The 25,266-nt window shown below is 50.2% G+C and overlaps 11 protein-coding genes across 11 annotated transcripts; 8 read left to right on the forward strand and 3 right to left on the reverse strand.

Moving 5' to 3' along the window:
- Nucleotides 1-8: 8 nt before the first annotated feature.
- N7462_004394 (uncharacterized protein) lies at nucleotides 9-1,595 on the forward strand (the record flags this gene model as incomplete). Its single annotated transcript, XM_057076120.1, has 3 exons — nucleotides 9-201; nucleotides 415-1,136; nucleotides 1,191-1,595. 3 exons carry the CDS (start codon nucleotides 9-11, stop codon nucleotides 1,593-1,595), a joined length of 1,320 nt encoding a protein of 439 aa, XP_056935625.1.
- A 1,235-nt stretch (nucleotides 1,596-2,830) lies between these two features.
- N7462_004395 (NAD-dependent epimerase/dehydratase family protein) lies at nucleotides 2,831-4,166 on the forward strand (the record flags this gene model as incomplete). The annotated part of the gene is made up of 3 exons (XM_057076121.1): nucleotides 2,831-2,859; nucleotides 2,967-3,201; nucleotides 3,315-4,166. The coding sequence occupies 3 exons, from the start codon at nucleotides 2,831-2,833 to the stop codon at nucleotides 4,164-4,166; spliced, it is 1,116 nt and encodes a 371-aa protein (XP_056935626.1).
- Nucleotides 4,167-4,549: 383 nt separating this feature from the next.
- On the reverse strand, nucleotides 4,550-5,848 carry N7462_004396 (putative oxidoreductase; the record flags this gene model as incomplete). The annotated part of the gene is made up of 2 exons (XM_057076122.1): nucleotides 4,550-5,604; nucleotides 5,668-5,848. 2 exons carry the CDS (start codon nucleotides 5,846-5,848, stop codon nucleotides 4,550-4,552), a joined length of 1,236 nt encoding a protein of 411 aa, XP_056935627.1.
- Nucleotides 5,849-6,034: 186 nt separating this feature from the next.
- Nucleotides 6,035-6,820, forward strand: N7462_004397 (putative G-patch domain protein; the record flags this gene model as incomplete). The annotated part of the gene is made up of 1 exon (XM_057076123.1): nucleotides 6,035-6,820. The coding sequence occupies one exon, from the start codon at nucleotides 6,035-6,037 to the stop codon at nucleotides 6,818-6,820; it is 786 nt and encodes a 261-aa protein (XP_056935628.1).
- Nucleotides 6,821-8,476: 1,656 nt separating this feature from the next.
- N7462_004398 (Sec1 family protein) lies at nucleotides 8,477-10,963 on the forward strand (the record flags this gene model as incomplete). Its single annotated transcript, XM_057076124.1, has 7 exons — nucleotides 8,477-8,507; nucleotides 8,581-8,618; nucleotides 8,694-8,781; nucleotides 8,842-8,988; nucleotides 9,044-9,246; nucleotides 9,308-9,774; nucleotides 9,838-10,963. The coding sequence occupies 7 exons, from the start codon at nucleotides 8,477-8,479 to the stop codon at nucleotides 10,961-10,963; spliced, it is 2,100 nt and encodes a 699-aa protein (XP_056935629.1).
- Nucleotides 10,964-11,427: 464 nt separating this feature from the next.
- Nucleotides 11,428-15,745, reverse strand: N7462_004399 (ABC transporter permease/ATP-binding protein; the record flags this gene model as incomplete). The annotated part of the gene is made up of 10 exons (XM_057076125.1): nucleotides 11,428-12,090; nucleotides 12,207-12,337; nucleotides 12,387-12,502; nucleotides 12,576-13,105; nucleotides 13,160-13,338; nucleotides 13,405-13,978; nucleotides 14,051-14,206; nucleotides 14,274-14,700; nucleotides 14,763-15,419; nucleotides 15,486-15,745. 10 exons carry the CDS (start codon nucleotides 15,743-15,745, stop codon nucleotides 11,428-11,430), a joined length of 3,693 nt encoding a protein of 1,230 aa, XP_056935630.1.
- A 1,757-nt stretch (nucleotides 15,746-17,502) lies between these two features.
- On the reverse strand, nucleotides 17,503-17,796 carry N7462_004400 (uncharacterized protein; the record flags this gene model as incomplete). The annotated part of the gene is made up of 1 exon (XM_057076126.1): nucleotides 17,503-17,796. One exon carries the CDS (start codon nucleotides 17,794-17,796, stop codon nucleotides 17,503-17,505), a length of 294 nt encoding a protein of 97 aa, XP_056935631.1.
- A 1,011-nt stretch (nucleotides 17,797-18,807) lies between these two features.
- Nucleotides 18,808-21,202, forward strand: N7462_004401 (ATP-dependent RNA helicase SUV3; the record flags this gene model as incomplete). The annotated part of the gene is made up of 2 exons (XM_057076127.1): nucleotides 18,808-20,105; nucleotides 20,161-21,202. The coding sequence occupies 2 exons, from the start codon at nucleotides 18,808-18,810 to the stop codon at nucleotides 21,200-21,202; spliced, it is 2,340 nt and encodes a 779-aa protein (XP_056935632.1).
- Nucleotides 21,203-21,541: 339 nt separating this feature from the next.
- Nucleotides 21,542-23,188, forward strand: N7462_004402 (uncharacterized protein; the record flags this gene model as incomplete). Its single annotated transcript, XM_057076128.1, has 1 exon — nucleotides 21,542-23,188. The coding sequence occupies one exon, from the start codon at nucleotides 21,542-21,544 to the stop codon at nucleotides 23,186-23,188; it is 1,647 nt and encodes a 548-aa protein (XP_056935633.1).
- Nucleotides 23,189-23,198: 10 nt separating this feature from the next.
- Nucleotides 23,199-24,113, forward strand: N7462_004403 (uncharacterized protein; the record flags this gene model as incomplete). Its single annotated transcript, XM_057076129.1, has 1 exon — nucleotides 23,199-24,113. The coding sequence occupies one exon, from the start codon at nucleotides 23,199-23,201 to the stop codon at nucleotides 24,111-24,113; it is 915 nt and encodes a 304-aa protein (XP_056935634.1).
- A 29-nt stretch (nucleotides 24,114-24,142) lies between these two features.
- On the forward strand, nucleotides 24,143-25,222 carry N7462_004404 (P-loop containing nucleoside triphosphate hydrolase protein; the record flags this gene model as incomplete). The annotated part of the gene is made up of 1 exon (XM_057076130.1): nucleotides 24,143-25,222. The coding sequence occupies one exon, from the start codon at nucleotides 24,143-24,145 to the stop codon at nucleotides 25,220-25,222; it is 1,080 nt and encodes a 359-aa protein (XP_056935635.1).
- Nucleotides 25,223-25,266: the final 44 nt, after the last annotated feature.

The following is a 25,266-nucleotide window of genomic DNA, read 5'->3' on the forward strand; positions in this document are numbered from 1 at the left end:
TACTCCCAATGGCAGATCAAGGGTCCACGTGTGGGGCTTTCAAGGAAGATGCCGACGGAATCGCTGATGAAGAGATCAACGAATATGCAAGATGCAACGACAAGACATCAGATTCAAACCCCCAGCTTATCTCATTCAACGGCACCGCACAATCCTATCAGATTGGTCACAATTATGGGGTGGTTAAAGCCTATTTCAGTCGTACGGAGACCCTTTTTGGAAGTCTGGTGATCACAGGCGAACAAAAGAACTAATAAGTTCGACGTGCAATACCTTTCTAAAAAAGGCTCGCTTGCAAGCTGGCAGAAGAGTGAGTAGCGTACGTCGCCTTGCATCTTCACGAACCATCCTTGACAGGTTATCAGGATCAACACACAAGCGACAACCGCAGCTACTATAAGCCGTATGCAACAGTCACCAACCGGGTCATCAAAAAGCGTCTGATAGACCTAGCTCGCCACTTCAATTTTCTGGACTGCGGGTTTGCGGAATACTTTCAGTCGGTCGTGCCGTCCTTTGACCGAGACTATGTCCAGCAACGCCTCAATGATATTCGGGAGGATATCACTAAAAGACAAAGGTCGCATCCAACCAGTTCGGAGAGCCCAGAAATGATCTATCTTGGGGATTTGGGCGAGTTCTGTGAAGCGGTGTCCAAGACCTGGAATAACGAATGGTACCGACATGGATCGCCAAGATCCACTTCATGCTTCAGTTCCACTCATGGGCGAGACCAGGAAATTTTCGAATACCTACAAGATGCCTTTGAGACATATTACTGGGAGCTTATGCTGGACATATTCTTATATTGGTCTAAGAACTCGAAGTCTCTCAGCGGGGACATCGTTCTCAAGGTCTTAGGAAGCATGGGAAGAGATATCAGAAACGGTCGAAATCAGCTCCTCAGAGACATCGAAGCACAGTCAGAGGATTCCTTTGAAGATCTAGCTCCAATCATACGAGGAATCGATGAAAGAATCGCTGTCCTGTGTTCTGTGGGCGATCTGAGCGAATGCTCTTCCTTGGATATGCAGGGACTGTTGGCCCTCCCAGTCTCCAAGCCACAAGAATCCCAGTCCACATCCCCAGAAGAGCATTCGGTTGCTAGGAATTCCGCGATACTGATCAAAGAAAGAGTAAGTCTATGCACGTTAATTCATGAAATTCTGGGGCTACTAATACCTATTTAGGAAAATGTTGGGCTCATAGCTTTGATCCTCATATTCCTCATCGCGGCGATAGTTCCGGGATACATAGCGTTCTCAATATCCTGGAAATCGAGCGCACCAGGCTCAGTCCATGATGCAGACTTTCTGTATCTTATCCAGAGCAGTCTCATGTCCGTGCTCGGCAACTTGGTCATGGTGATCCCCCTATTGAAGAAGTCCGTATTTTCACCGATTTACGCCACGATGTGGATGTTTTTCACCCTGGGGTTATTTTTTGCGGTCATCTCAATTATCCTATATCCTCTTTTTAACACAGGTTGGAGTTCGATGGTGGCCTTTTTCGGTTCTATTTGTTCCGTCGCTTCGGTGCTGGTTATGACGCAGGATGCAGCGAGGGATTGGCCACAGAAGATGAAAAACGATTGAATACTCACAGATAAGCGGGTAAAAGCACAAGTGCCCTGACTTGATAAAGTTTAACATTTATATTTCCAGTTGTATAATTTAATTATGTACTTATTGCGCGCATAACAACCTTATACCCAATGATATAGTGCTCTATCACCGCTTAGTAAAGAGGAAGAAGTAACTAGTTGCTCGATGGCAATTTGACGAACGGATGGGTCGAGAAAGCCCTATTGAGACATGCCGCTAAATTTAGCGAAGGTATGTACTGGCTGCTTTTGTGGAATACCGACGCTCCCACGATACCCAGGTATCTGGCAATGTATGCCTCAAGATATCATATATCATAGATATAGATGTAACCTTGGGTATGGATATGGAAACATGGGAATATGGGAATCTATTTATATCTATTTTCGCTCCATGGGTCATGCCATGATGAATGGGATGGTATTATTGCGTCGTCCGTAAACTTGGATCGTCGCGAGGGAACGGCTGCAACCGGGACCACCGTCTCGCTGGACCCTGGCATGTTTCGGGGGGATGGAGCCACCCGGGCCTCTGATTTGTGCAACTGCCCCAACTGGCCGAGTCCACGAATCCACCCCGACCCGCCTGGCCCTGAAATGAAACGGGGGAAGTGTTTGACGGGCCTGGTCTGCTTTAATCGGTGCCTGGCACTGGGCTGGGTCGATGGGTCAATGGGCCCCCCTCGCGCGCCTATCTTTCCGCTTTCGTTTGGTATCGGGACAGTGTTCGCGATGGAGTGGATTGGGCCGAGCACACCGCCAGGACATGAAAGCGATCTACTGTCGCCGACGAGGGCAATTGGTCAATTGGGTCATTGAGCCTTTGGTCGGTCCATTGGACACCGTAGCAACATCGATCAAGCAGGGTTCGAATGCACAAGGCCACTTTCATGCCGGTCTCGGTACAGGCGTCTTCCACCGACCAGGACCGCGGTGTCAAGTAGATAGCATATGCCAAGGCAGATTATTATAAATCCTCTGCCAGAATATTGGCAATTTGATGATCTCGAGTGTAATGGACACTAGTCAATTTCCGGCCGCGTCATGAAAGGGGAAGATGGAGATGGGAAGATGGGGAGATGACGGAGCGGGCTGGGCCCCCCACCAAAACGACCGCCAAATCACCACGGCTTCGTCCCCTTCCAAACATCTTTCCCCTTAAAAGCTGCCCCTCCCCAGTTTGACTCCTCTCTTCACCTCTCCACCTCGATTTCCCTCTCATTCATCATGTCTGCTGGTTCTGTTCTCGTCACCGGGTAGGTCTTGTCCCGTCGCTCTCCTCTCAAGCTCGTTGCCTTTCCCCCGTCCCACCAGCCCTGCCCCTCCGAACCCCGCCATCGCGATCTCAACTAACCCACTGCAGTGGCACGGGCTACATTGGCTCGTTTACCGCCCTCGCCCTGCTCGATGCGGGCTACAAGGTCGTCGTCGCTGACAACCTGTACAACTCCTCCGCTGAGGCTTTGAACCGCATTGAGTTGATCTCGGGCAAGAAGGCCGAGTTCGTCCAGCTCGATGTCACCGACGAGAATGGCTTCGACAAGGTCTTCGAGGCCCACCCCGACATTGACAGTGTCATCCACTTCGCCGCCTTGAAGGTAAGTCTAGCCTCCTGGGCCTCCTACCAACTCAATCGCCCCGATCTGCGCAAATTCAGAATCGCGTCGCGATGGAGGAGAGGGGAAGACACGGACTGACCACAAATACATAGGCTGTTGGCGAGTCCGGTGAGAAGCCCCTGGACTACTACATGGTCAATGTCTACGGCACCATCAACCTCCTCCGCTCTATGGTCAAGTACAATGTCACCAACATTGTCTTCTCCAGCTCGGCCACCGTCTACGGCGATGCTACCCGCTTCCCCAACATGATCCCCATCCCCGAGGAGTGCCCTCTGGGCCCCACCAACCCCTACGGCAACACCAAGTTCGCCGTCGAGACTGCCATCACCGACGTTATCAACGCTCAGCGCAACAACGCCATCAAGGCCGGCAATGACGCCGAGGCCCAGAAGTGGAACGGTGCCCTGCTGCGCTACTTCAACCCTGCCGGTGCCCACCCCTCCGGCATCATGGGTGAGGACCCTCAGGGTGTCCCATACAACCTGCTCCCCCTGCTGGCCCAGGTCGCCACTGGCAAGCGCGAGAAGCTGATGGTCTTCGGCGACGACTACGCCTCCCACGACGGCACCGCCATCCGTGACTACATCCACATCCTCGATCTGGCAGATGGCCACCTCAAGGCTCTCAACTACCTGCGTGCCAACAACCCCGGCGTTCGGGCCTGGAACCTGGGCACCGGAAAGGGCTCCACTGTCTATGAGATGATCAAAGCCTTCTCTGCCGCCGTCGGCCGTGACCTTCCCTATGAGGTCGCTCCCCGCCGTGCGGGTGACGTCCTGAACCTCACTGCCAACGCCAACCGTGCCACCACCGAGCTCGGCTGGACCCCTAAATTCACTCTCGAGCACGCTTGCGAGGACCTTTGGCGCTGGACCAAGAACAACCCCCAGGGTTACCGCCAGCAACCCCCGGCGGAGCTGCTGGCTCAGCTGAAGAAGTAAACACAGTACATAATTGTTAGGAGGGAATTTGAGACAGGCTCCAAAAGTATTTTGGGAATATCTGATGTGTGGACATAGAAATGCTGGTAGAATACATGAAACGAATCTCCTTTTTTATTTGGCTTCATCTTGTTCCCTGGTCTCTTTTGCAACTGCAATATGGCGTAGTAGTCCTATTTGGATACGAAAGTATTGTTCTCAAGGGATAAAAGTAATCCAAAAACTACATGAGTGGAATGGAGCTATATGATGATTTCCAACCCAATTGATGTAAATGTAACACGGTGTAAATTGCCATTTCTAATAGAACGCCGCCCATGACTTTGGAATCCACTCTCTTCTATCAAATATGAATATTTCCAGCTCGAATCACCGCCACCAGTCTAGGACTTATTCTTCCGACTCCGCCGCGACCCTGCTGCCGGCGCCTTCGCCGAAGACGTCTCCTTCCTACTCTTCTTTCCCTTCTCAGCCTCCTTCTCTTTCTTCTCCAGCGCCCTCTTCACCGCGCCCTCTTTCTCCGCCTCCTCGATCTGCTTCTCACTAAACTCCCACAGCCTCTTTCCCAAATCCTCGTCCTTCACGTCCCGCCGCGCGCAGTCAACTTCCCGGCACTCTTTGATCAGCCACCCACCCTCGCCACGCGAGTACGTCTCCTCCATCGCCGCGTGCAGCACGCTCTGCGCTCCCTGGCTCGGCGACTTCAGCACCAGCCACCACAGCGGCCAGGTGAGCAGATAGACCAGCAGGCCCCACAGCGACCCGCCAGTCAGCCAGCGCCGCATGCCTGGGGTCCGCGACAGCCCAGGGTCAACGACCAGCACCCGCGTGCACGGCGGCAGACCGTCAGGCCGAGCGTATGCGTTCAGGTGTCGCTGGAACGAGTGGGCAAAAGTCATCAGGGCAAACTTGCTCAGCGCGTAGATATTTTTGCTATCGGGCTTCGCTTTCTTCGCACCCTTGGCGCTACCGCCCCGGGTCACCGTGTCCAGATCGACCTTGGCGCCGATGTAGCTGGAGCAGGTGGCGAAGATGACGCGGACGTCGCGGTGGGCAGGCTGCACGCGCAACGCGGGGCTGAGGATGCTGAGCAGGTGGAAGTTCGCCAGGTAGTTGATCTGCCATTCCTCGTCGATACCGTCAGGGGTGTTCTTACGGGCGTGCGCGGGCACCGCTGTGCCGCCGCACAGGATCACAGCGTCCAGGCGGCGCGGTGGGGCGTTGTCGATCCATTTCGTGGCGAAGGTCCGGATTGAGTGTAGCGAGGCAAGGTCAACTTGTTCCGCGTATATCAAGTTGTTGCCTGTTGTGCGGCGGAGGTCGTCAATGTACTCGACGAGGAAGATGTCGGAGGGGGTTGTTGCGTGAGCAGGATCACTTGGGCGCCGCGGGCGGCCAGGTTTTGGGCGACTGTTGCACCGATTCCGGACGTGCCGCCCTGATAGGATGCGAAGTCTGATAAGCTCTGGTTTTTTTGTGAACTAGGAGGGTGGCATTGTACATACTGTGATCATGACTACTTTCGAGTGCATCAATCGCTCGGAGGTATTGCGGGCTCCGCCGAAGTAGTACTTCAGTGCTGCAAGCACGAGAACCCAAGGCGCTACCCGGAGAACATGCCAGGCATATGGAATTGATCCAATGCCCTCTTGGATGCCCTGGGCAATAATTGGGATGGGCATGTTGGACAGCGAGCTGAAGGGAAAGAAGATAACACAGGAGAAAAAGCTGTCGAGCTGGCCGGAGGTACGTGGCTTATCGTGCGCTTATCGGGCTTATCGCCACTGGAGCCTCGCGGCCTCTTACTTCAGGGCCTCGACTTCTCTTTTCATGGCTTTTGACCGTATGCGCCTTCTTCTGCGCCAACAATGCCGCCGCTCCCGGATGAAGACGACGAGGACTATTTTCTTCCACTGGAGGACCAGCGCGTCTTCGGAGCTGGCATCCGTCGCAAGCGCGTGCCCTTCGTGCGCTCCTCGGACCACGAACTCAGCACGGTAAACCCAGCTTCTTCGACAGCACCTGGGCCCAGCATTGCAAATACATACCTTTCAATTGTTCTCAAGAAGTCCACGAGCACACCAAGCACCCCGGCGCCTCAGACTCTGTCACCCCCTCTCCGAACCACACACACTGCCCCGCCAAGCTCAGATACTATCGCACCAGTGCCTCCTACGCTCCCTCCGGGCGACCACTGCGAAATCTGCAACCTTCCCTTCGCAGCAAACCAGCCAGCCGAATCATCCTCTGATGCACCACCACACAGACCACACGAAGCCTCCCTCGCTCATCAAGTCTGCCTCCAACATTCCCACCCACCCTCTCATCTCGACCGTACCCGCCCCGGCCTCCGCTACCTCTCTACATACGGCTGGGACCCCGACAGACGCCTGGGGCTCGGAGCGCCCGGTCGTGAAGGCATCCGTGAGCCACTGAAGGGCCGGCTGAAGAATGACACAGCCGGCCTGGGTATTGGACTCGACGCCGACGGGGACCGCATACGGCGCCCGCCGCCCCCGCCGCCGAAGGTCCAGAAGCTGAATGCGAAGCAGATGCGGAAACACGCGGCGGAGGCGCAAAAAAAGCATGATAGGATGCGGAATCTTTTTTTCCAGCGAGATGACGTCCTGAAGTATCTTGGGGAGGATGGGTGAAGCGGTGCGTTGGGGTTGGCAGAAGCCGACTTGTTTGTGTGCCGATTATTGTTATGTGAAGTGGCAATGTTTTAGCGATTATGATACCCATTCTAGAGAATATACAACTTGTGATTTACAACCAATTTGATTACAGCGAGTGAAGAGGATCATGAACTTCCTTGTGTCCCGAAAAGCCGCTACAAGTTGATTGCTCCGTTCCGGTAATACGAGCAGTATCTCCTGTCTTTTCGCCAATCTTCCCATTTTGTATCTCTTTTTAGCTCAACTTGCTTTTCTAGAGGCATCAGACAGGAACGGATGAGATACCGGTCTAATGGATGTATTTGACCATTGCAACAAGCCCTAAATATATTTCAAGTGAGGTAAGCCAAGTAATGGATTTTGCAATGACTACAGCAAGTTCTCGACTAATTTTCACCTAGACCCATAGCGCACTACATGTAGGCGTACTAGATTCTTGCCCTAGTAAGCAGGCCTGTGTATTTCCTGATAATCCTCAGGTAAAAAAAGTTGTGAAACCCAAGACTTAAATCCTGATCAACCCACCTCAGACTCATCACCAAAATAGGCGCCCGACTGTAGGATTGGACCAAAAACAAATTACCGCGTTGAAGAGTAATATATCAACCATCACTCTACCTCGAATGGATAAAGTCATTCCAGGAAACTCATTCGAAAAGTTTTGTGGAATATCAGTCAGAAATGATTGATCGAAATTACTTGATATCTAAATTCAATCTGAATGAGCAGATATACATAGAGCTTGAGTGCTACTGAGCGAGTCAAGGTGATCTTTGACTACTTCTAATGCATTTCTGAATTTCAGTCTGTCTACCAACAGAAATATTTTCTAAGTTCTTATTGAAGTAGAACTTGAGAACTAGTTACATGCCAAGGCACGCCCCATCTCCCCCAAATCGTCTTTGTTACAGTGGCTGAGCATGGGATTGCGAGTAGAGGAATTCACATATAGTTAAGAAGAATAATATGGGACCCATGATTGCGAGAAGCCAGATGACTTCATAGTCGCGGAAAGATACACATGTCTTGGTCAAGTTAACAATATATGGTTATGAGCGTCAGGTTTCAGATCTCTTTCAATAGACTATTCGTGATATACCACAAAAGTGAAGATGAAAATTCAAGCTGCTTATGGAATGGATTACTCTATATTTTTTATTCTCAAAATAAGATGCATGACATTGTTCCTCTGGGAGATGGTGGTCGAGTTTCAACTACTTGCTCCTATTCCCGTACCTTTGACCGGGGAAAAGGTGCTTTTGTAGCTGAAGCGGTAAACCGATGAAGAGGACAGAGTCTAGCCTCATATATTTCTATGCGCCATAAGGCATTTACAAGAGCTTGAATCCGATTTCACATTGCTTACCTTACTAAAGTCCATAAGTAAAGCCTAAATGGGTACCGCCTGGCGCGCCACCCGGAAGATCCACTTTGTTCCCTGCGAAGCTCCCAAATGGTGGGGAACCGCTCTCCTTCAATATACCTCCTACGACCACGGGCCACGTCGCTTGCGCACTGTTTCAACTCTTCAACTCCCTGAGCTTGAACTTCCCGTGCAATCCTCTGCATTTTGCTGTATCTCCGTGGGCTCCGCCTCTTCTGCAGTCCGCGTCTTGTGGACTGCCGGCCAACATGGGCTCCATCATCGACATCCAGCGCGACAGTAAGTGGCTCTCCTAGTGCATGTGAACTTGTGTGTGAGAGACCCTGACTGACCGTTTCTTTTCCTTGAACAGTCATTCTGAACACGATCCGCAATGTGGTTAGCCATGACGTGCGTCACGCCTCTACTCGGTTCCCCCTCCCCCTCCCCCTCCTTGGCCGGCACTGACGACCGGCCGCCATACAGTGGAAAGTTTTGGTGGTAGACGAGGAGAGCAGGAAATTGATCAACAGCGCTGTGAAAGAGGAAGAAATCTTGAACCTCAACATCTCCAGTGAGCATACTCCGGGCCTCCGATAGCGAAGCGCTGGCTAAAAAAACAATCACCCCGCAGATGTCGAACAGATCGAGCATCGCCGGCCACCGAATCCGGACATGGACGCAATATACATTCTGTCGCCGGAGTCATGGATAGTCGACTGTTTGATGGCTGATTTCGAAGCCAAGCGATACAAGAAGGCGTTCTTGGTGTGGACGTCATGTCAGTGGGCGGCAAACAAGCTCTAGCGGAATGGGTTGGCTGACACCGATCACAGTTCTTGACCCGCAACAGCGTGCACGACTGGATCGATCCCAAATGGCGCGGGATCGCATCGCCGACTACCGCATCATGAACATTGATTTTTACCCTCGCGAGTCCCGACTGGTCACTTTCCGTGATCCATACAGCTTCCCGGTCTTGTTTCACCCCGGCTGCAACGGCTTAGTCCGGAATCATCTTCAAGAGCTGGCTCAGAAGGTAAGGAATGCTGATTACATGATCATTCATGGTACCTTCTGAATGTTAATCCTTTGTAAAGATCGTCTCGCTTTGCGCCTGCTTGGGCGAGTATCCAGTGATCCGTTATTACCGTCCTCGAACTCCTACCCATGAAGCCGGTGTCCTATGCTCCCATCTCGCCCGATTTATTCAAAATGAATTAGATCAGTTTGCACAATTCCAGCGTGATTTCCCTCCTCCTTCGAACCGTCCCCGGGGCGTTCTACTAATCGTGGATCGCTCCATGGACGTCTTTGCGCCTCTTCTCCACGAGTTCACCTACCAAGCCATGGTGCACGATCTTTTGCCAATTAAGGAGGGAGACAAGATCACTTACAAGACGGTACTCAACGAGGGTAAGCCAAATGAAGAGACAAAGGAGATGGAAATTGGTGAGCATGATAAGGTCTGGGTTGACTATCGACATATGCACATGAAGGATGTGCTTGGAAAGCTAGGCGAGGATTTTGCCAAGTTCAGAGCAGCAAACCCTCAATTTTCCGAAGAGTGAGAATTCCAAGTCTATCACTTAATTATTCAGTTCACTTTGGCTGACGGGAGAGTCTACAGAAGCGAGAAAATCAACGTGGGCACTCTCAAAGACATGCTCGTTGGATTGGATGAATTCACTGAAGGCAAAGCCGCATATACTCTGCACTTGAACATGGCAGAGGAATGTATGAAATTCTTCCAGGACCGCAAGCTGCTGGAGGTCAGCTCCATTGAGCAATCTTTTGCCACTGGCCTCGACGAAAACTACAAGAAGGCCAAGAACCTTGCTGTTCAACTGGTGCAATTGCTGGATGACGAGACCGTCGTTGCTCCAGATCGACTTCGGCTGATTCTCTTGTACATCATGTATCGGGGTGGGTTGCTGGGAGGTGATATCCGAAAGCTCATGGCGCACTCACAACTCCCTGGGCAAAATGGTGAAGTTATCGCCAATCTTGAACTTCTCGGTGTTCGTGTAGAAAAGCCTCTCAAGGACGAGAAGCCCGCTGTTCAACCACTATTCAACCGACGAAACCCGGCTCCTGAGTCAGAGGAACTCAGCCTGGCCCGGTATGAATTGGCAATGAAGCAGATGCTCGAGGAACAAATCAAAGGCACTTTGGACTCTCAGACCTTTCCCTTCACAAGGCCACACACAGACAGCGATGGGGCGATGGCTGCTCAGGAGATGCTCTCCCAGCAAGCATCATTGCGCAGTGCCAAACCGACCTGGGCGCGCACACGGACTGTTGACCAACCCCGTCAACGCATCATCGTCTTCATGGCCGGAGGGGCCACCTATTCCGAAGCACGCGCTTGTTATGAAATTTCCCAATCCCACAACCGAGATGTTTTCCTCGCTACGAGTCACATGATGACTCCGGCACTCTTCATGCGCCAGGTTGGGGATCTCAGCGTTGATAAACGTCGTCTGGACATTCCTGCCGAGCGACCAAAGCCGAAGGCTCCAGCCCACCTGTTCGAGCGAGAAGCACCCTCACCACCGCCCGCGCAATCACAGAAGAAGCCCATATCTCCTCCCAACCTCAACCCTCCAGTCCCCCCTGGCGATATGATGGCAAAAATGTCTCTGAACAATGGATCAGCCTCTTCGTCGAGTGGAAAGCTACACAAGAAGGACAAGGAGAAGAAAGACAAGGACAAGAAGGATAAGGACAGCAAGAAATACCGATTTTTTAAATAATCAATCTGAAAGGCTTACTGGCCGGGTGCCTCAAGGACTTAGCCCTTACTTTGTCATATCCATTCAGCGCTGTTTGTGATACCATCTTTCCTTTGTCTTGTATTGGTCGGTCTGGTCCCAGCATTCAGAAGCGGCGCTCTTTACATTTGTTGACGAAGTGAACAACTGATTTTTATGCTGTCTGTTCGTTTTAATGGATGCATATTCGACCTGCAATTTGTAGTGTAGAATTTCTCAAACACTGCAGCCTTCTCTTGACATGATAATTGGCGACCTATATTGAATCTGCAATGTCATCGCAGGAGAAAGTGATTGAGAACTGTGCCCTAATTGATTCTTGAAAATTTTGGATTTCTAGATTAAATCATGCTCAAAGAAAACTGCCAAGTCTAACCCAGAATACATCTGTAATCCCTAATACATGTATACGAAGAGACAAAGAGGCAAATGGAAAGGACGTAGAATCAAGTCGCTTGATCCAGCGCTTGACCGAGACACATCTCGTAATAAATTCCCCGGTGCCGTAGCAGTTCTTCGTGAGTGCCCTGTTCCCTGATACGCCCATCAACCAATACAAAAATACGATCAGAATGTTTGATGGTTGACAAGCGATGAGCAATAGCGACCGTAGTGCGACCATCTCTTGCCTTATTGAGCGCCTCTTGAACGACTTTCTCGCTCTCTGTATCCAGTGCAGATGTTGCTTCATCTAGCAGGAGCAGCCTGGGATTGCGAATGAGTGCTCGAGCGATTGCGATCCGCTGCCGCTGGCCGCCAGAAAAGAGGCTGCCTTGAGCTCCACAAGTTGTTTCCAGACCATCGGGAAGAGAGTATACAAAATCAAACGCATTGGCCTGGCGGCAAGCGTCGTAAATTTCGTCTTCTGAGACTTCATCTGCAAGCCCAAGCGTGATGTTTTCCCGAATTGATCCCTGATAGAGAGCGGGTTCTTGCTGGACGAGAGAGAGGCGGCTGCGATGTGAAGCTAATGGTCTGCTAGCAATATCTTTTCCGTCCATTTCTATACAACCTGAGGTAGGGTTGTAATACCGCTCGAGTAGCGAGATTACACTTGATTTCCCATGACCAGACGGACCGACAAAGGCCACAGATTCACCGGGCTCAATCTAGTGTGCACATCAGTACGACAGGCCAGAATCGGGAAGTCAAATTTGGTGGTTACCTTTGTATTGAGATCACTCAGAACAGATCGAGTGGGCCTAGTGGGATATCTGAAGCTTACGTCTCGAAGTGCCACTTGGGTAGCACAGTCAGAGTCTTTCTCTGGTGAGTCGGAATTTCCATCTTGTACAGCAGGCTGAAGTAATCGGAGCCAGAAAATGTAGCTGCAGGCAGCTTGGGATTTCGTAATGCCTGTCTCTGATCAGTCCATCATATCATATCTGGGAGACGGGATTCGTACTCGTCGTAAACAGGAAAAATGATGCTGCGGCCTCTCCCGACAAAATCGCTCCAATAACAACGAGGTATAATTGAAAAGACGAGTATTCCCCGTTAGATAATAAGCGCCCTCCATACCTGGATAGAATTAGATTTGGGAAATGGCCGTATGCGGCGACGTGCCAATGTGATTGAGGAAGGTAACACATACCAGAAGGCCAACGCCATAGATAACAGGGAAAGGGACTGTGTAAGAGCCAGCCAGAACATTGTCCAGATCAAAGACTTTATCGAGCGTCGTGCAATCCCTGACAATTTTGCCGTGTACTTTTGGAGGATCATCCGCTCGACAGCCAACGAAGCAACAGTCCGAATAGCCGCTACCGCTTCTCCTGCAAGAGCTGCGCTCTCAGAAAAACGCGTCGTGGTCTGATCATCCAATTTAAACTCCAATCGAATTCTCAGGTAGCCGCAGGATATAATGGGTATCATGACAGCAGTCAACACGACAAGTCCCAGTTTCCAGCCAATCGCAATAGATAGAATGGAACTGGAGCAGATGTTCACCATCGCAATGACAATGACACCAACGTTGATACCCAGTAGCTCTTGGAGACTAGTGGGCATGGTTGACAGTTTAGATACCAGAGAACCTGTTGTATGTTCCGGTTGATCAAAAAAGGTCATATCCTGTCTGAGATAGTTTTCAAACATCTCCAAGCGGTAGTGATACATAACCGACTATTGAAAGGGTTAAATACGGTACCGAAAGCCCTGAAAAGCAAGCCCACTTACTGTTGCAATGATATTGGTGACCCAGCCAATGACTCCATAGACAATGAAAATCACAAGGGCAATCACGAAAAACATCAGGGCGTAGAAATCACCTTTCTTGACCATTTGGTGCGAATCTGAAATTTGAAACACATCTAATACTCTCGCAAAAATGAAGGCCAGCACAGGATTTGTTGCTCCTGGATTGATAATTTACTGGTTAGCCGCATGAAGAGGGAAGGAAGCGATAGACGTGTTAAGCTTACCCCCAACGACACAAGCAATCAATGTGATGATGAACTCAGGCCACAATTCACGGCGCTCTCCCAGAAGAATAGCCAAACATTGCCAAATAGTCATTTTACGGGATGGAGCTGCCAGCTTTTGCACAGGCCCTGGATCTGTCTCACCCAAAGTCTGTCTTGATTGAATAGTCGTGACAGCCGCAATAGCCTCGCTCTGGTCTTTTTCAGAATCACACTCATCAGTTTGTACATGACCCAGATCCTGCGCTTTGACGAGGCGATGATATGGCCCAGCGGCAAGAAAGAGCTCGTCATGTGTTCCTTTCTCCATGATCTGCCCTTGAGTCAGAACGACGATCTGGTCCGCTCTTCTGATTGTGGACAATTTATGAGCAATAGTAATTGTGGTGCGAGCCGTTGAGACATTATCCAAAGCTTGCTGCACAATCTTCTCTGCCTTGGGATCAAGAGCACTTGTGGCTTCATCTAGGATCAGAACTTTGGGATTGGAAACAATGCTCCGAGCAATCGCAATGCGTTGTTTCTGGCCCCCAGATAACATTGTAGCACGCTCTCCGACTTTGGTGTCATATTTCTTGAAAGGATATTTTTGTCAGTCAAATCTTGGTATCGGAGTTGAGTCTTCGATAATGTTTTCTGAACGAACCTCGGGCAAACTTTCAATGAAGTCATGGGCATATGCTGCCTTGCACGCTGATCTGACCAAATCTATCTGCTTCTCTGGGGATACATTCGCAAGGTCCGTTCCCGCTAGACCATATGCTACATTTTCGAAAACCGAGGCGTTGAATAACGTAGGTTCCTATTTTCGGGGTTTAGGGGTTTAATTCTTGCTGTTGCAAACTTCAAGCAAAACAATTATTTCTTACCTGTTGAACGATGCGAATATTGGTGCGGAGCCATTGAATATTGAGATCCTTAATGTCTCGACCATCGAGTGATATATAACCCGCCTCGGGATTGTACCATCGCTCTAGGAGACCTGTGACTGTACTCTTTCCTGAACCACTCGGTCCAACCAGGGCTGTCGTCTTTTGTGCCGGGATAGATAGTGAAAATTCATCGAGAACGCGCACCTGAGGCCGAGTAGGGTATGAAAATGAGACGTGGTGAAATTCTATATTCCCCTCACAGGTATCGGGCCGTAATCCTTCGTTGGACAACCCATCAATGGTAGGTTCCCGGTCAATTATATCCCAGATGTGCTGAGCAGCAGATGCTGCTCTAGAAATCTGAATGACCTGCGGTGCAATGGCTGTCATGGAGGTAGCAGCCACAATTACCGCAAATATGACGCTAACAGTATCCCAGAATGTCAGACTCGCAGTGGGAACAGGGTAGCTTTTTGAAGTACGTACGTGACGACTTTGCCTGGCTCCGTGATCTCCCCTCTAGCATACATCCGGACCCCTTGCCAAAATGCAAGACCATATCCTGCATACACACAAAAGAACTCTGCCGAATAAATAATTGCCATAGTCAAAGACTGCGAGAGCCTCAGGTCTCTGGCTTTTGACTCACACTCGTCATACTTGGCTCTCAACTTCTTTGCCGCAGAGAATGCGTGCACGGTTTTCATACTCGCCAAGATTTCCTCGGCAAGGGAAGCTCCTTTGCTACTGATATGGAGAGCTCGGTTCTCTTCCTTGATTAGAATCCCGGCACAGACTGTGGTGACAATCAGAATAGCCGGTGCAATGCAAATGGTAATTAAAGTGAGCTTCCACTGTATAGCAAAAGCCACAACAAATGCAGCGACAAATGTGGAGGTGCCTTGTACGAGGAAACCCAACTTCTCCGATATCCCCTGGTTGACGAGGTTCGCATTAGTGGTCACCTGTACCACCACAGAGCCTCCGCGGTTGGAGTCAAAAAAGCCAATGTCTTGCTGTAGCAATCGAGTGAGGAATGCAATGCGAAGATCCTTCGTAGTCCGTATAGCGGAGACGGAAAGTGATAGGGACCAGATGTACACTAATACAAACTTTCCAATAAAAAGATAGACAAAATAAAGCCTATATAACGAGTCAACAAACCAAAATGTTCAACCCAATGCGTGTTTTCGAATCTCCTTCACCTACACATATTTGTTGATTGAAGATTGAAATTGGCCAGCATCGCTGGAGTTGGTGGCCGCATTGTTAAATGTTGTGATCATCTGGCCAAACAGCAGATCCATCAAGGGCAAGGCGCATCCAGCGCCCACTGCACTGACCAAGGCGACGGCATTTAGCAGCCAGCCGACGCGATCTGTATACTTGAATATGCGCGCATAGCTCTTGAAACCTCCATTGTTTTCCTCTTCGGCCCGCTGGCCTGTCTCGGTCGGTTCCTCGGCCATGTCGAGCGGAGGAATGATATGCCGCTATAGGAAGCGCACTAGGGTCAAAGTGGGATGAGATGCACAACCCATTAGGAAACCATCGACCATAGCGTGAGCGTGTTGACTATGAATATAAATTAGGCCCAAACGAGGAAAACATGCATTGATGGAAAGGTATCGGGCTGGAACAGGGATCGGCTCCTCTTAAGTAGCGTATTTGCAGGAAAATCCTTGCCTGCTCCCTCAGGCTGGGATGGGCCCTAACTGGCCAGATCAGGCATACACCCTACTGCATAAGCAGAAAGGATCAAGATTTGTATCGGTTCTAACCCGAATTCAATGATCCCAGACTCATGCCTACCATGTGGCCATGGCACATGCATCCATTATCTCATCGACTAGTCATTCGGGAGCCCGCGTATCCCGAGAACCACGTCTACATCCACCCAGGACCAGGCAGACAAGATACCGAGACACCTGAGTCACATCAACGAGATCTGCCACGATCTTGCCCCTGAGGACCAGGGGGAGGTCGTATAACGTATTCACGTACTAGTGCCTAAAGGAGAATGGAGCTTTTCTTTCCTTTTTAGACTACGAAGTTTACTCGGACGTCTCCTCTCCCTGCGCATCCACCTTAAATCGCATCGCAATTATTTGTTACTCATTAACACTAAACTATAGCCTATCTGTCAGGCGTATGCTTCAATATTCTCCGTTCATTAGTGGCCACCAGCACAGGACAAGTCGAGGCAATCTAGCGGTCGGTAATCACCCGATATGCCCCAACGCAGCTCTCGGGCCGCCTGTTCATGGGTCGGGGCCGTTGGAGCTACATGGCCCCACTCAGTTCCGTAGTGGACTCCGGAGTCCGCGGACCCCGACCATGAACAGAGTCCATGGTCGCCTAAACACCTGCATCTTGGCCACCGCAGAGCGGTCGAGAAGAACCCTTGGCATGTATTCGGAATTATACGAGGTGGCAAAAACTTCCGGTGTTACACACACCGTTTGCGTTTGCTTTTTTTACGAGCCCCTCTGCCCCTTTTTTCGGAGAAAAGTCATCTTTCTTGATGACCACTCATGAGCCGGATACCATACAAAATAAGTAGGGAATTGGATCTACTGTGAGACTTTGACACACATGGGAATATGGGAGTCTTCCTGGTACATATTAGTGGCGATCTTCCTCTCGACAGATTCAAACTGATACTACTGAGCGTGCCCAGCCTATTTCTAAGCGTGTTTTGAGATGTTCTGGGCGTGGTGATAAACGCGCTATCGATACTACGTATTTCGGATTACATCAGATACTCTTAGTTAGTGCTTTTAGTTTTTAATCTTTTCTTTAACTGAGTACTACTACCTTCTTTGAAAAACTTAGGGTCTTAGTCTTAAATCCCTATGCTATGTTCTAAAAATGCCCGTGAGTCGAATCGCTGGGAAGTGAGTTGAATTTGTCTGATGATGTGGCGAGTCCATAATTTGGAGGACCCGGATTCCTCGAGCCCGGTAGAACCTGGTTTGGTGGTTGGCGACGTCTCCGTCATATCGGAAAATCCTCAACAGTCCCCCTGAACATCAGGAACGTTGATCTGAGAAGGGGGTCAAATGGCCGAGTAACTACCAAGATCAATGGCTCTCTTTTTCAGTATTCAAGATATTCTATTTATCAAGTCAAGTTCCATACGCTGGTATTCATGTGGCCTAATATGGTATGTAAACAACTTGGATATGACCAAATACCTGGAGATGGTAGGTCGTCGGCATCGTTTTTACTCCTCGGTGGGCTGTGGGAGTGATAGATAGTGATTCTGGTCTTCGTGGAACTTCAAAGTCAAGCTAGTCTCCTCCCCCTGTTCCAAGTCATAATATTGATTCTCGTGGCAATGAAACTTTATGCTCTCAACTGGTGGAGACATCAAGTTTCGCCAGGCGAGGAGCCATCCAGTAACGTTCCAGGTCACCTGCTCCGCGCGACTTTGGAAAACGGGCGCTTGGAGATTTCCACTTTGGTTACAGAAGATATCGAAGTTCTCGTTCCATTTATCCGTCCACTTTGGGTACATCTCTAAAAACAGTGATGGGAAAGGGTACTCGTTAAGGAGTATATAGGCACCAATCGTACTATGACCCTCATCCTCCGCAGAGGGAATCCGTATTCCAATCCGCCCAGATTCGATACCGACGGGGAGGATCTTCGACCGTCCCAATATTAGGGGGAAGGGACTGAGAAGACATAGGAGAATTCTGGGTCAACAACTCGATAGTTGGCTCCTCTCTACTCCGTCAAGTGATTTTGAGTATAAAGTCAAAGTTCGTTTCTAAGATGAAACAATGTTCGCCGTCTTGGGAGGTCCAAACATCATCCAGGTTTGAGACCGCCTTGAGATATGGTTGCGAGTCCGGATGGCGGCAAATGACCGCTAGAGGGTTAAGATGATCCAGCATAGGACACATACTCACAGGGGAACCTTGCGTCGGATACTTGTCGAGTGCACAGGATTTGTCGACGGGTGTAAACAGCCTCGGAAACTGGACAGGCGGACAAGCTTTTCTTCGTCTGTAGGATTGTGTCGAGAAGGAGAGGTCATTGATTAGAATACAACTAGGACTCCCACATTTCTGTGCGTTCCGCAATTGCAGCAATACTCGATTCCACACTAGTTTTGTATGGTATCCTGGGTAGACCTGGGACTCGGCGCCGTGTAACGCTAGTGAGCGAGGCATGGGATATTCAACACTCCCTGCCAGATAGTTCATACATTTAGAAATTAGCACATTGTGCATCCCGTTACATTGGATCTTACTTTCACATGCCTATAAAGTATCCTACTATATCGACATACTATACTAGTGAAATAGCTAAAATACGGAATTCCGCATATTAGTAAGCATCGGGGTCAACTTTGAAGCCTATCAATACAATATCCCGATAAGCACGGGGAGCTTTGGAATTTTGGATCGCCAAACACCCACGACCATTTGATCTTTCGTCCCATTCCCAATTCTTGCGCCGGTCTAATTTCCCCTCACTGGTACAATCGGTTCCTTCTTCTCTGCCGGTCGGATGCGCAGGGATGCAGTCATGGGCCGCTCGAGGCAGTCGAGCCATCTCCGGCGCAGCGCGATCACTCATTCAGCCTGAACGATATTTCACCACGACCCCAGCCCTCTATCGATCCAAGAGAACACAAAAAGCAAAGGAAGTGAAGGCAGCCAAAGGAACAAAACATGGGGAGGGGGCAGGACACACAATTGCTAAACCCTTATCGCCGAAAGGTTCTTCAAGGGTAGCTACTCGGCAAGGTGTTGCAGCTGCACAGGACTTCAGCCGCCTTGTGGAAGCTGCGGTACGCGATGTACAACACAAATTGCATTCTACGGGCGAGTCGATGGACGGATGGGGTCGCTTCGAGCGTCAGGTCTTGAATGCTTGCCGTGCAGGAGACGCAAAGGTGGGCGAAAAATTTGGCCCATTACGTCAGTTGAAGCTGTCTCTGCAGAAGGCATATCTTCGATATGGAGTTCAAGGCCTGCGGGATGAGTTGGAGTATATGCTATTCGCCGATAATCTTACGGCGAAGTATTCGACTCCGATGCTAGAAGCCCAGCGCATGGTGGCCGACTGTCGCTACCCCGCTGAATGGTATCCTCGTGCTCGCTCCATGCAACGGACAATCCATTTACATGTTGGGCCGACCAATTCCGGAAAGACTTACCATGCCTTGAAGCGACTGGAAGCATCGAAATCGGGGTTCTATGCAGGACCGTTGAGACTGTTGGCGCAGGAGGTATACCATCGGTTCAAAGACCAAGGGGTTTCCGTCAGCCTGGTAACTGGCGATGACATCAAAGTCCCAGAGAGCGGGCAAGTGCCGCGAGTTGTGAGCAACACAGTGGAGATGGTCAATCTGAGCCAGGAATTTGACGTTGGAGTCATTGACGAGATCCAAATGATCGCTGACCCAAAACGAGGATGGGCTTGGACTCGAGCAGTTCTAGGATCACAGGCGAAAGAACTCCACCTCTGCGGAGAAACACGAGCAGTTCCGCTTATTCGCGAAATTTGCGCACTCACCGGAGACAATTTGGAAATCCATCGTTACAACAGGCTCAACCCGCTGGAAGTCATGACGCATAGTTTGCGGGGCAACCTCAAGAATCTGCAGCGAGGCGACTGTCTTGTCGCATTTTCCCGAGTTGGCATCCATGCGTTGAAGGCAGATATTGAAAAAGTGACTGGCAGACGAGCGGCAATTGTATACGGTGGCTTACCTGCGGAGATTCGTACCCAACAAGCGAGCCTATTCAATGACCCAGATAATGACTATGATTTTCTTGTTGCAAGTGACGCGATTGGTATGGGGTTGAATTTGTAAGTGTTGCCTGATGTCCTTCGTTTTGCAGCATAAATTAACATAGTGCAGGAGCTGCAAGCGGATCATCTTCGAGACTCTGATCAAACGTACTCCCAGTGGTCTTCAACGTCTTTCGGTATCTGAAATCAAACAAATAGGAGGTCGTGCAGGTCGATACCGCCCCGCTGGCGCCAAGGCAGGGCCGGACGATGGAACCAATGTAGGCCTTGTCACTTGCCTCGAAGAAGTCGACCTCCCATACATTGCTGAAGCAATGAGCCTGGAACCCCCGCCCATTCGTGCTGCGGGCCTGTGGCCACCAGATTTTATGTTCCAAAAGCTCGCCGGCTACTTTCCGAGAGGCGTGCCCTTTGAGTATCTTATCAAGCGCTTGATGGAACTTGCTCAAGTCAATCCATTGTTTTTCTTGTGTGATGCCGAATCGCAAATGAAAAACGCTGAAATCATTGACACGGTTAACGGATTGCGTACCCAAGATCAGCTGACTCTCATGGCTGCTCCCATGGAAAGTAAAGATCCTTCCTCGCGCTCAGCCACTGGTGCATTTGCCGATTGTGTTGCAGACAACACGCGTGGACGGTTGTTGGATATTCCAGATCTTAACCTTGAGATCCTAGAAAAACCAGTCTCTGGGAACAAGGACTATATGCATCAACTGGAAAGTCTACACAAAGCTATTATTCTATATTCCTGGCTAAGCTTCCGATTTGGAGGTATTTTCACCGACCGGACTCTAGCTGCGCATGTCAAGGAGCTTGTGGAAGAGAGAATGGTCCGCGCATTGACCGAGTTCTCTGCAAACAAGAAACTGCGGAAGGATGCTTCTCTCAAGCGCCAGATTGCTCTGCAGAAGCAGATCCTTGATCAACAACGAATCATCTCTGACGAAGATCTTATATCCCCTCATAGTGAAGAGAGCAATATCCAGGTCAATTTGTCGAGAGAAGATCCGGTGTCCTCATCCGGTAGGGATCCTTCAGATGAACCCTTGGAGGAAGGTTCAGCCGAAGCACCAGAAGATGACCTCACGGAGGATAATTTTCCAGATGCCTCACCTCCCCGTCCCGAGACCACCAGTACGAATACTGGCTGAACAGAGCACAATATTGTAATATTAAACATGTATATTAGCTGTAAAAAAACCTATCTTCTCTTCCAACTTGGAATCCAGTGGAATTCTTCGTAGCGTACTGTATAAACATCTTCTGGATTATTTTCATTATTTTTTAAAGACGCTACAGGACGGCAGAGTAGCTAGCTACCTTTCGGTACGCAGGCCTTATCAAGAATCTTATCAGTGGCAACTTCGGCCGGACTGATTTTCCGCGTCGTTCAACCCTGCTTTGGAACACCGCGTCGGCCGCAAAGCTACCGTTTTGCGCACTCGCTCATTTCGGACGTTCTTTCGATCGCTGTTTACTCGGTCGCCATCATGGATGACCTTGAGTCGCTGGAGCTGTTCTCACTCGTGTCGCGAGTGACGAATGAGCTCCAGAACCACCTGGGTATTAATGACAAAACGCTGGCAGAATTCGTGATTGACCAGCACCTCAAATGCAATGGCGCTTTTCCTGAATTCAAGAAAAGCCTTGATGAGATGGGCGCCGAGTTTCCACAGAGCCTAATGGAGAGTGTTGATCGCCTTGTTCTTACCATGCATCCAAAATACAAAGGAAAGAAAGCGACGGAAAATGGTACCTCGGGCGGCGCAGACGGTGACAATCTAATGGACGAGCTGGATGCTCTGGAGAAGAAATCTCGAGTATTCAAAGGCCTTGCTGTGCCCGATGCAGAGAAACGCTGGGAAGAGAATGATTACCTGGATCAGCAAACAGCGGACAATGCCCAGGCCGGCGCGATGGACGACACATTCGCTATGTTGGAAGGGCTAGCTGGAAAAGCAAATGACGACAAACCCCGCGCCACAAGAGACTACCACGATGATAGAAAGCGGAGTCGAAGCCCCGAGTATGACAGCCATGATCGCGGACGCCGACACAGAGACAAATATCGATCAAGATCGCGAAGCACCCACCGGCACAGCAAACACGATGAATACATTGATGAGTTCGGCAGATCTATCGGCAGGTACGGCAAGGAAGACGGACATCGAAATGGGCACAGCGATCACCGAAGACGGCGGGATCGAGATGACGAGTTGCGCCGACCTCCAGTCGAGTTAGATGACGAACCCATTCTCTACAAGATCTACGAAGGACGTGTCACGGGAGTTAAGGACTTTGGTGCCTTTGTCAATCTACAAGGTGTCAAGGGCAAGGTGGACGGCCTCGTCCATGTTTCGGCGATGCAAGAGGGTGCGCGGGTCAACCACCCCTCTGATCTTGTCTCGCGTGGGCAGCCTGTCAAAGTTAAGGTTGCCAGTATACAGGGAAATCGCATTGGGTTGTCGATGAAAGAAGTCGATCAAGTCACTGGAATGGATCTTGTTCCTCAAAAACGTTTGGCCTCTGGCGCCAATATGGAGCGCCTTGATGGATCTTCGGTTAATGATAGATATGGCAACCTCAGCTCTGAGGTGCCTGTCATCGAGCAGTCAAACGGACGGCACATTAAAAATCGCAAACGCATGACATCCCCGGAGCGTTGGGAGATAAGACAGCTTATCGCATCTGGCGTGGCATCCGCCGCGGACTACCCTGACCTTGAAGAAGAATACCATGCCACTCTGACCGGCGAGGGCGCCTTTGAAGAGGAAGAAGACGTCGACATCGAAGTGAGAGACGAGGAGCCCCCTTTCCTAGCTGGCCAAACGAAACAGTCTCTAGAGTTGTCTCCTATTAGGGTCGTCAAAGCACCTGATGGCTCAATGAACCGTGCTGCTATGTCTGGTACAAATCTTGCCAAGGAACGACGCGAATTAAAACAGCAAGAAGCGCAAGACAAGGCTGCTGAGCGAGCAGCTGAGGTTGATCTTAATGCGCAATGGCAAGATCCCATGGTTGCCCCCGAAGACCGAAAATTCGCTTCCGGAACTTCGAAGTACACAGCAGCCGAAGCCCGACGAAGCAGTGCCAGAGTGGAAGCGGGTGACCATGGGCAAGAATCCGTCCCTGGGTAAGCGGACCGATATGACTATCAAGCAACAGCGCGAGAGTCTTCCTGTATTCAAATTCCGAAAGCAGCTTCTTGACGCTGTCAAGGACAATCAAATCATGATTGTGGTCGGAGACACTGGCTCTGGAAAGACTACACAGGTCACGCAGTATCTTGCTGAGGCTGGGTATGGAAATAATGGCATAATTGGTTGCACTCAGCCTCGTCGTGTTGCAGCTATGTCTGTCGCCAAGCGTGTGGCCGAGGAAGTCGGATGCAGATTAGGAGCCGAAGTTGGGTATACCATCCGTTTCGAAGATTGCACAAGCCCCGACACCAAGATCAAGTACATGACCGATGGAATGCTCCAGAGAGAAATTCTGCTGGATCCTGACCTCAAGAGATATTCCGTGATCATGCTTGATGAAGCGCACGAGCGCACTATTGCTACCGATATTTTGTTTGGATTGCTTAAGAAGACGATCAAACGAAGGCCCGATCTTCGGTTGATCGTCACATCGGCGACATTGGATGCTGAAAAGTTTTCTGAGTATTTCCATGGCTGCCCTATCTTTTCTATCCCTGGACGAACTTTCCCGGTCGAAATTATGTATTCCAAAGAGCCTGAATCCGATTATCTCGACGCTGCTCTTATCACAGTGATGCAAATCCACCTGACAGAAGCTGGAGGTGATATTCTTGTGTTCCTAACGGGACAAGAGGAAATTGATACATCGTGCGAAATATTATATGAACGAATGAAGGCGCTCGGCCCTTCTGTCCCCGAGCTTATCATTCTTCCTGTTTACTCCGCACTCCCAAGTGAGATGCAAAGCCGAATTTTTGACCCTGCCCCCCGGGCGCTCGCAAAGTTATCATCGCCACCAATATCGCAGAGACTTCTATCACAATCGACAACATTTATTATGTCATTGACCCTGGCTTCGTGAAGCAGAACGCGTACGACCCAAAGCTTGGCATGGATTCCCTGGTCGTCACTCCCGTCTCCCAGGCGCAAGCGAAGCAGCGAGCGGGACGTGCTGGGCGCACAGGCCCGGGTAAATGTTTCCGTCTATATACCGAAGCTGCCTATCAATCTGAAATGTTACCTACGACAATTCCCGATATCCAGCGACAAAATTTGTCACATACTATTCTTATGCTCAAGGCAATGGGCATCAACGATCTCCTTCATTTTGATTTCATGGACCCGCCCCCTACAAATACTATGTTGACTGCCCTCGAGGAACTGTACGCGTTGTCCGCCCTTGACGACGAAGGCCTTTTGACTCGCCTAGGCCGCAAGATGGCAGATTTCCCCATGGAGCCCGCCCTTGCCAAGGTCCTCATTGCCTCTGTCGATATGAGTTGCTCCGAAGAGATGCTAAGTATCGTCGCCATGCTGTCGATCGCGTCCGTATTTTACCGGCCCAAGGAGAAGCAGCAACAGGCTGATCAGAAGAAATCCAAGTTTCACGATCCCCACGGCGACCATCTCACATTACTGAATGTTTATAATGCCTGGAAACACTCGAAATTTAGCAATGCCTGGTGTTTTGAGAACTTTATCCAGGCTCGGCAGATTCGCCGTGCCCAAGATGTTCGCCAGCAGCTTCTCGGTATCATGGAACGCTATCGCCACAAAATCATCTCGTGCGGTAGGAATACGGATCAGGTGCGAAAGGCCCTGTGCACTGGATTCTTCCGGAATGCTTCCCGCAAGGATCCCCAGGAAGGATACAAGACGTTGGTTGAAGGCACACCAGTGTATATGCACCCTAGCTCCGCGCTCTTCGGCAAGCCTGCTGAGCACGTTATCTACCACGAGCTGGTTCTCACAAGCAAGGAGTACATGCATCATATCACAACAATCGAGCCCAAATGGCTTGTTGAGGCGGCTCCAACATTCTTCAAAGTCGCACCGACCGATAGGCTGTCGAAGCGCAAGAAGGCCGAGCGCATTCAACCTTTGCACAACCGGTTTGCTGGAGAGGACGATTGGCGTCTCTCTGCTCAACGCCGGCAGGGCAGAGGCGGTGGCGGTGGAACCTGGGGTTAAGTGGCCGAGGAAGCTGGATGTGTATAATTTAATCTATTGTGATA

The sequence above is a fragment of the Penicillium macrosclerotiorum genome (genome assembly GCF_028827735.1).
Source record: "Penicillium macrosclerotiorum strain IBT 26536 chromosome Unknown utg000003l_segment0_segment0, whole genome shotgun sequence".
Lineage (NCBI taxonomy): Eukaryota > Fungi > Ascomycota > Eurotiomycetes > Eurotiales > Aspergillaceae > Penicillium > Penicillium macrosclerotiorum.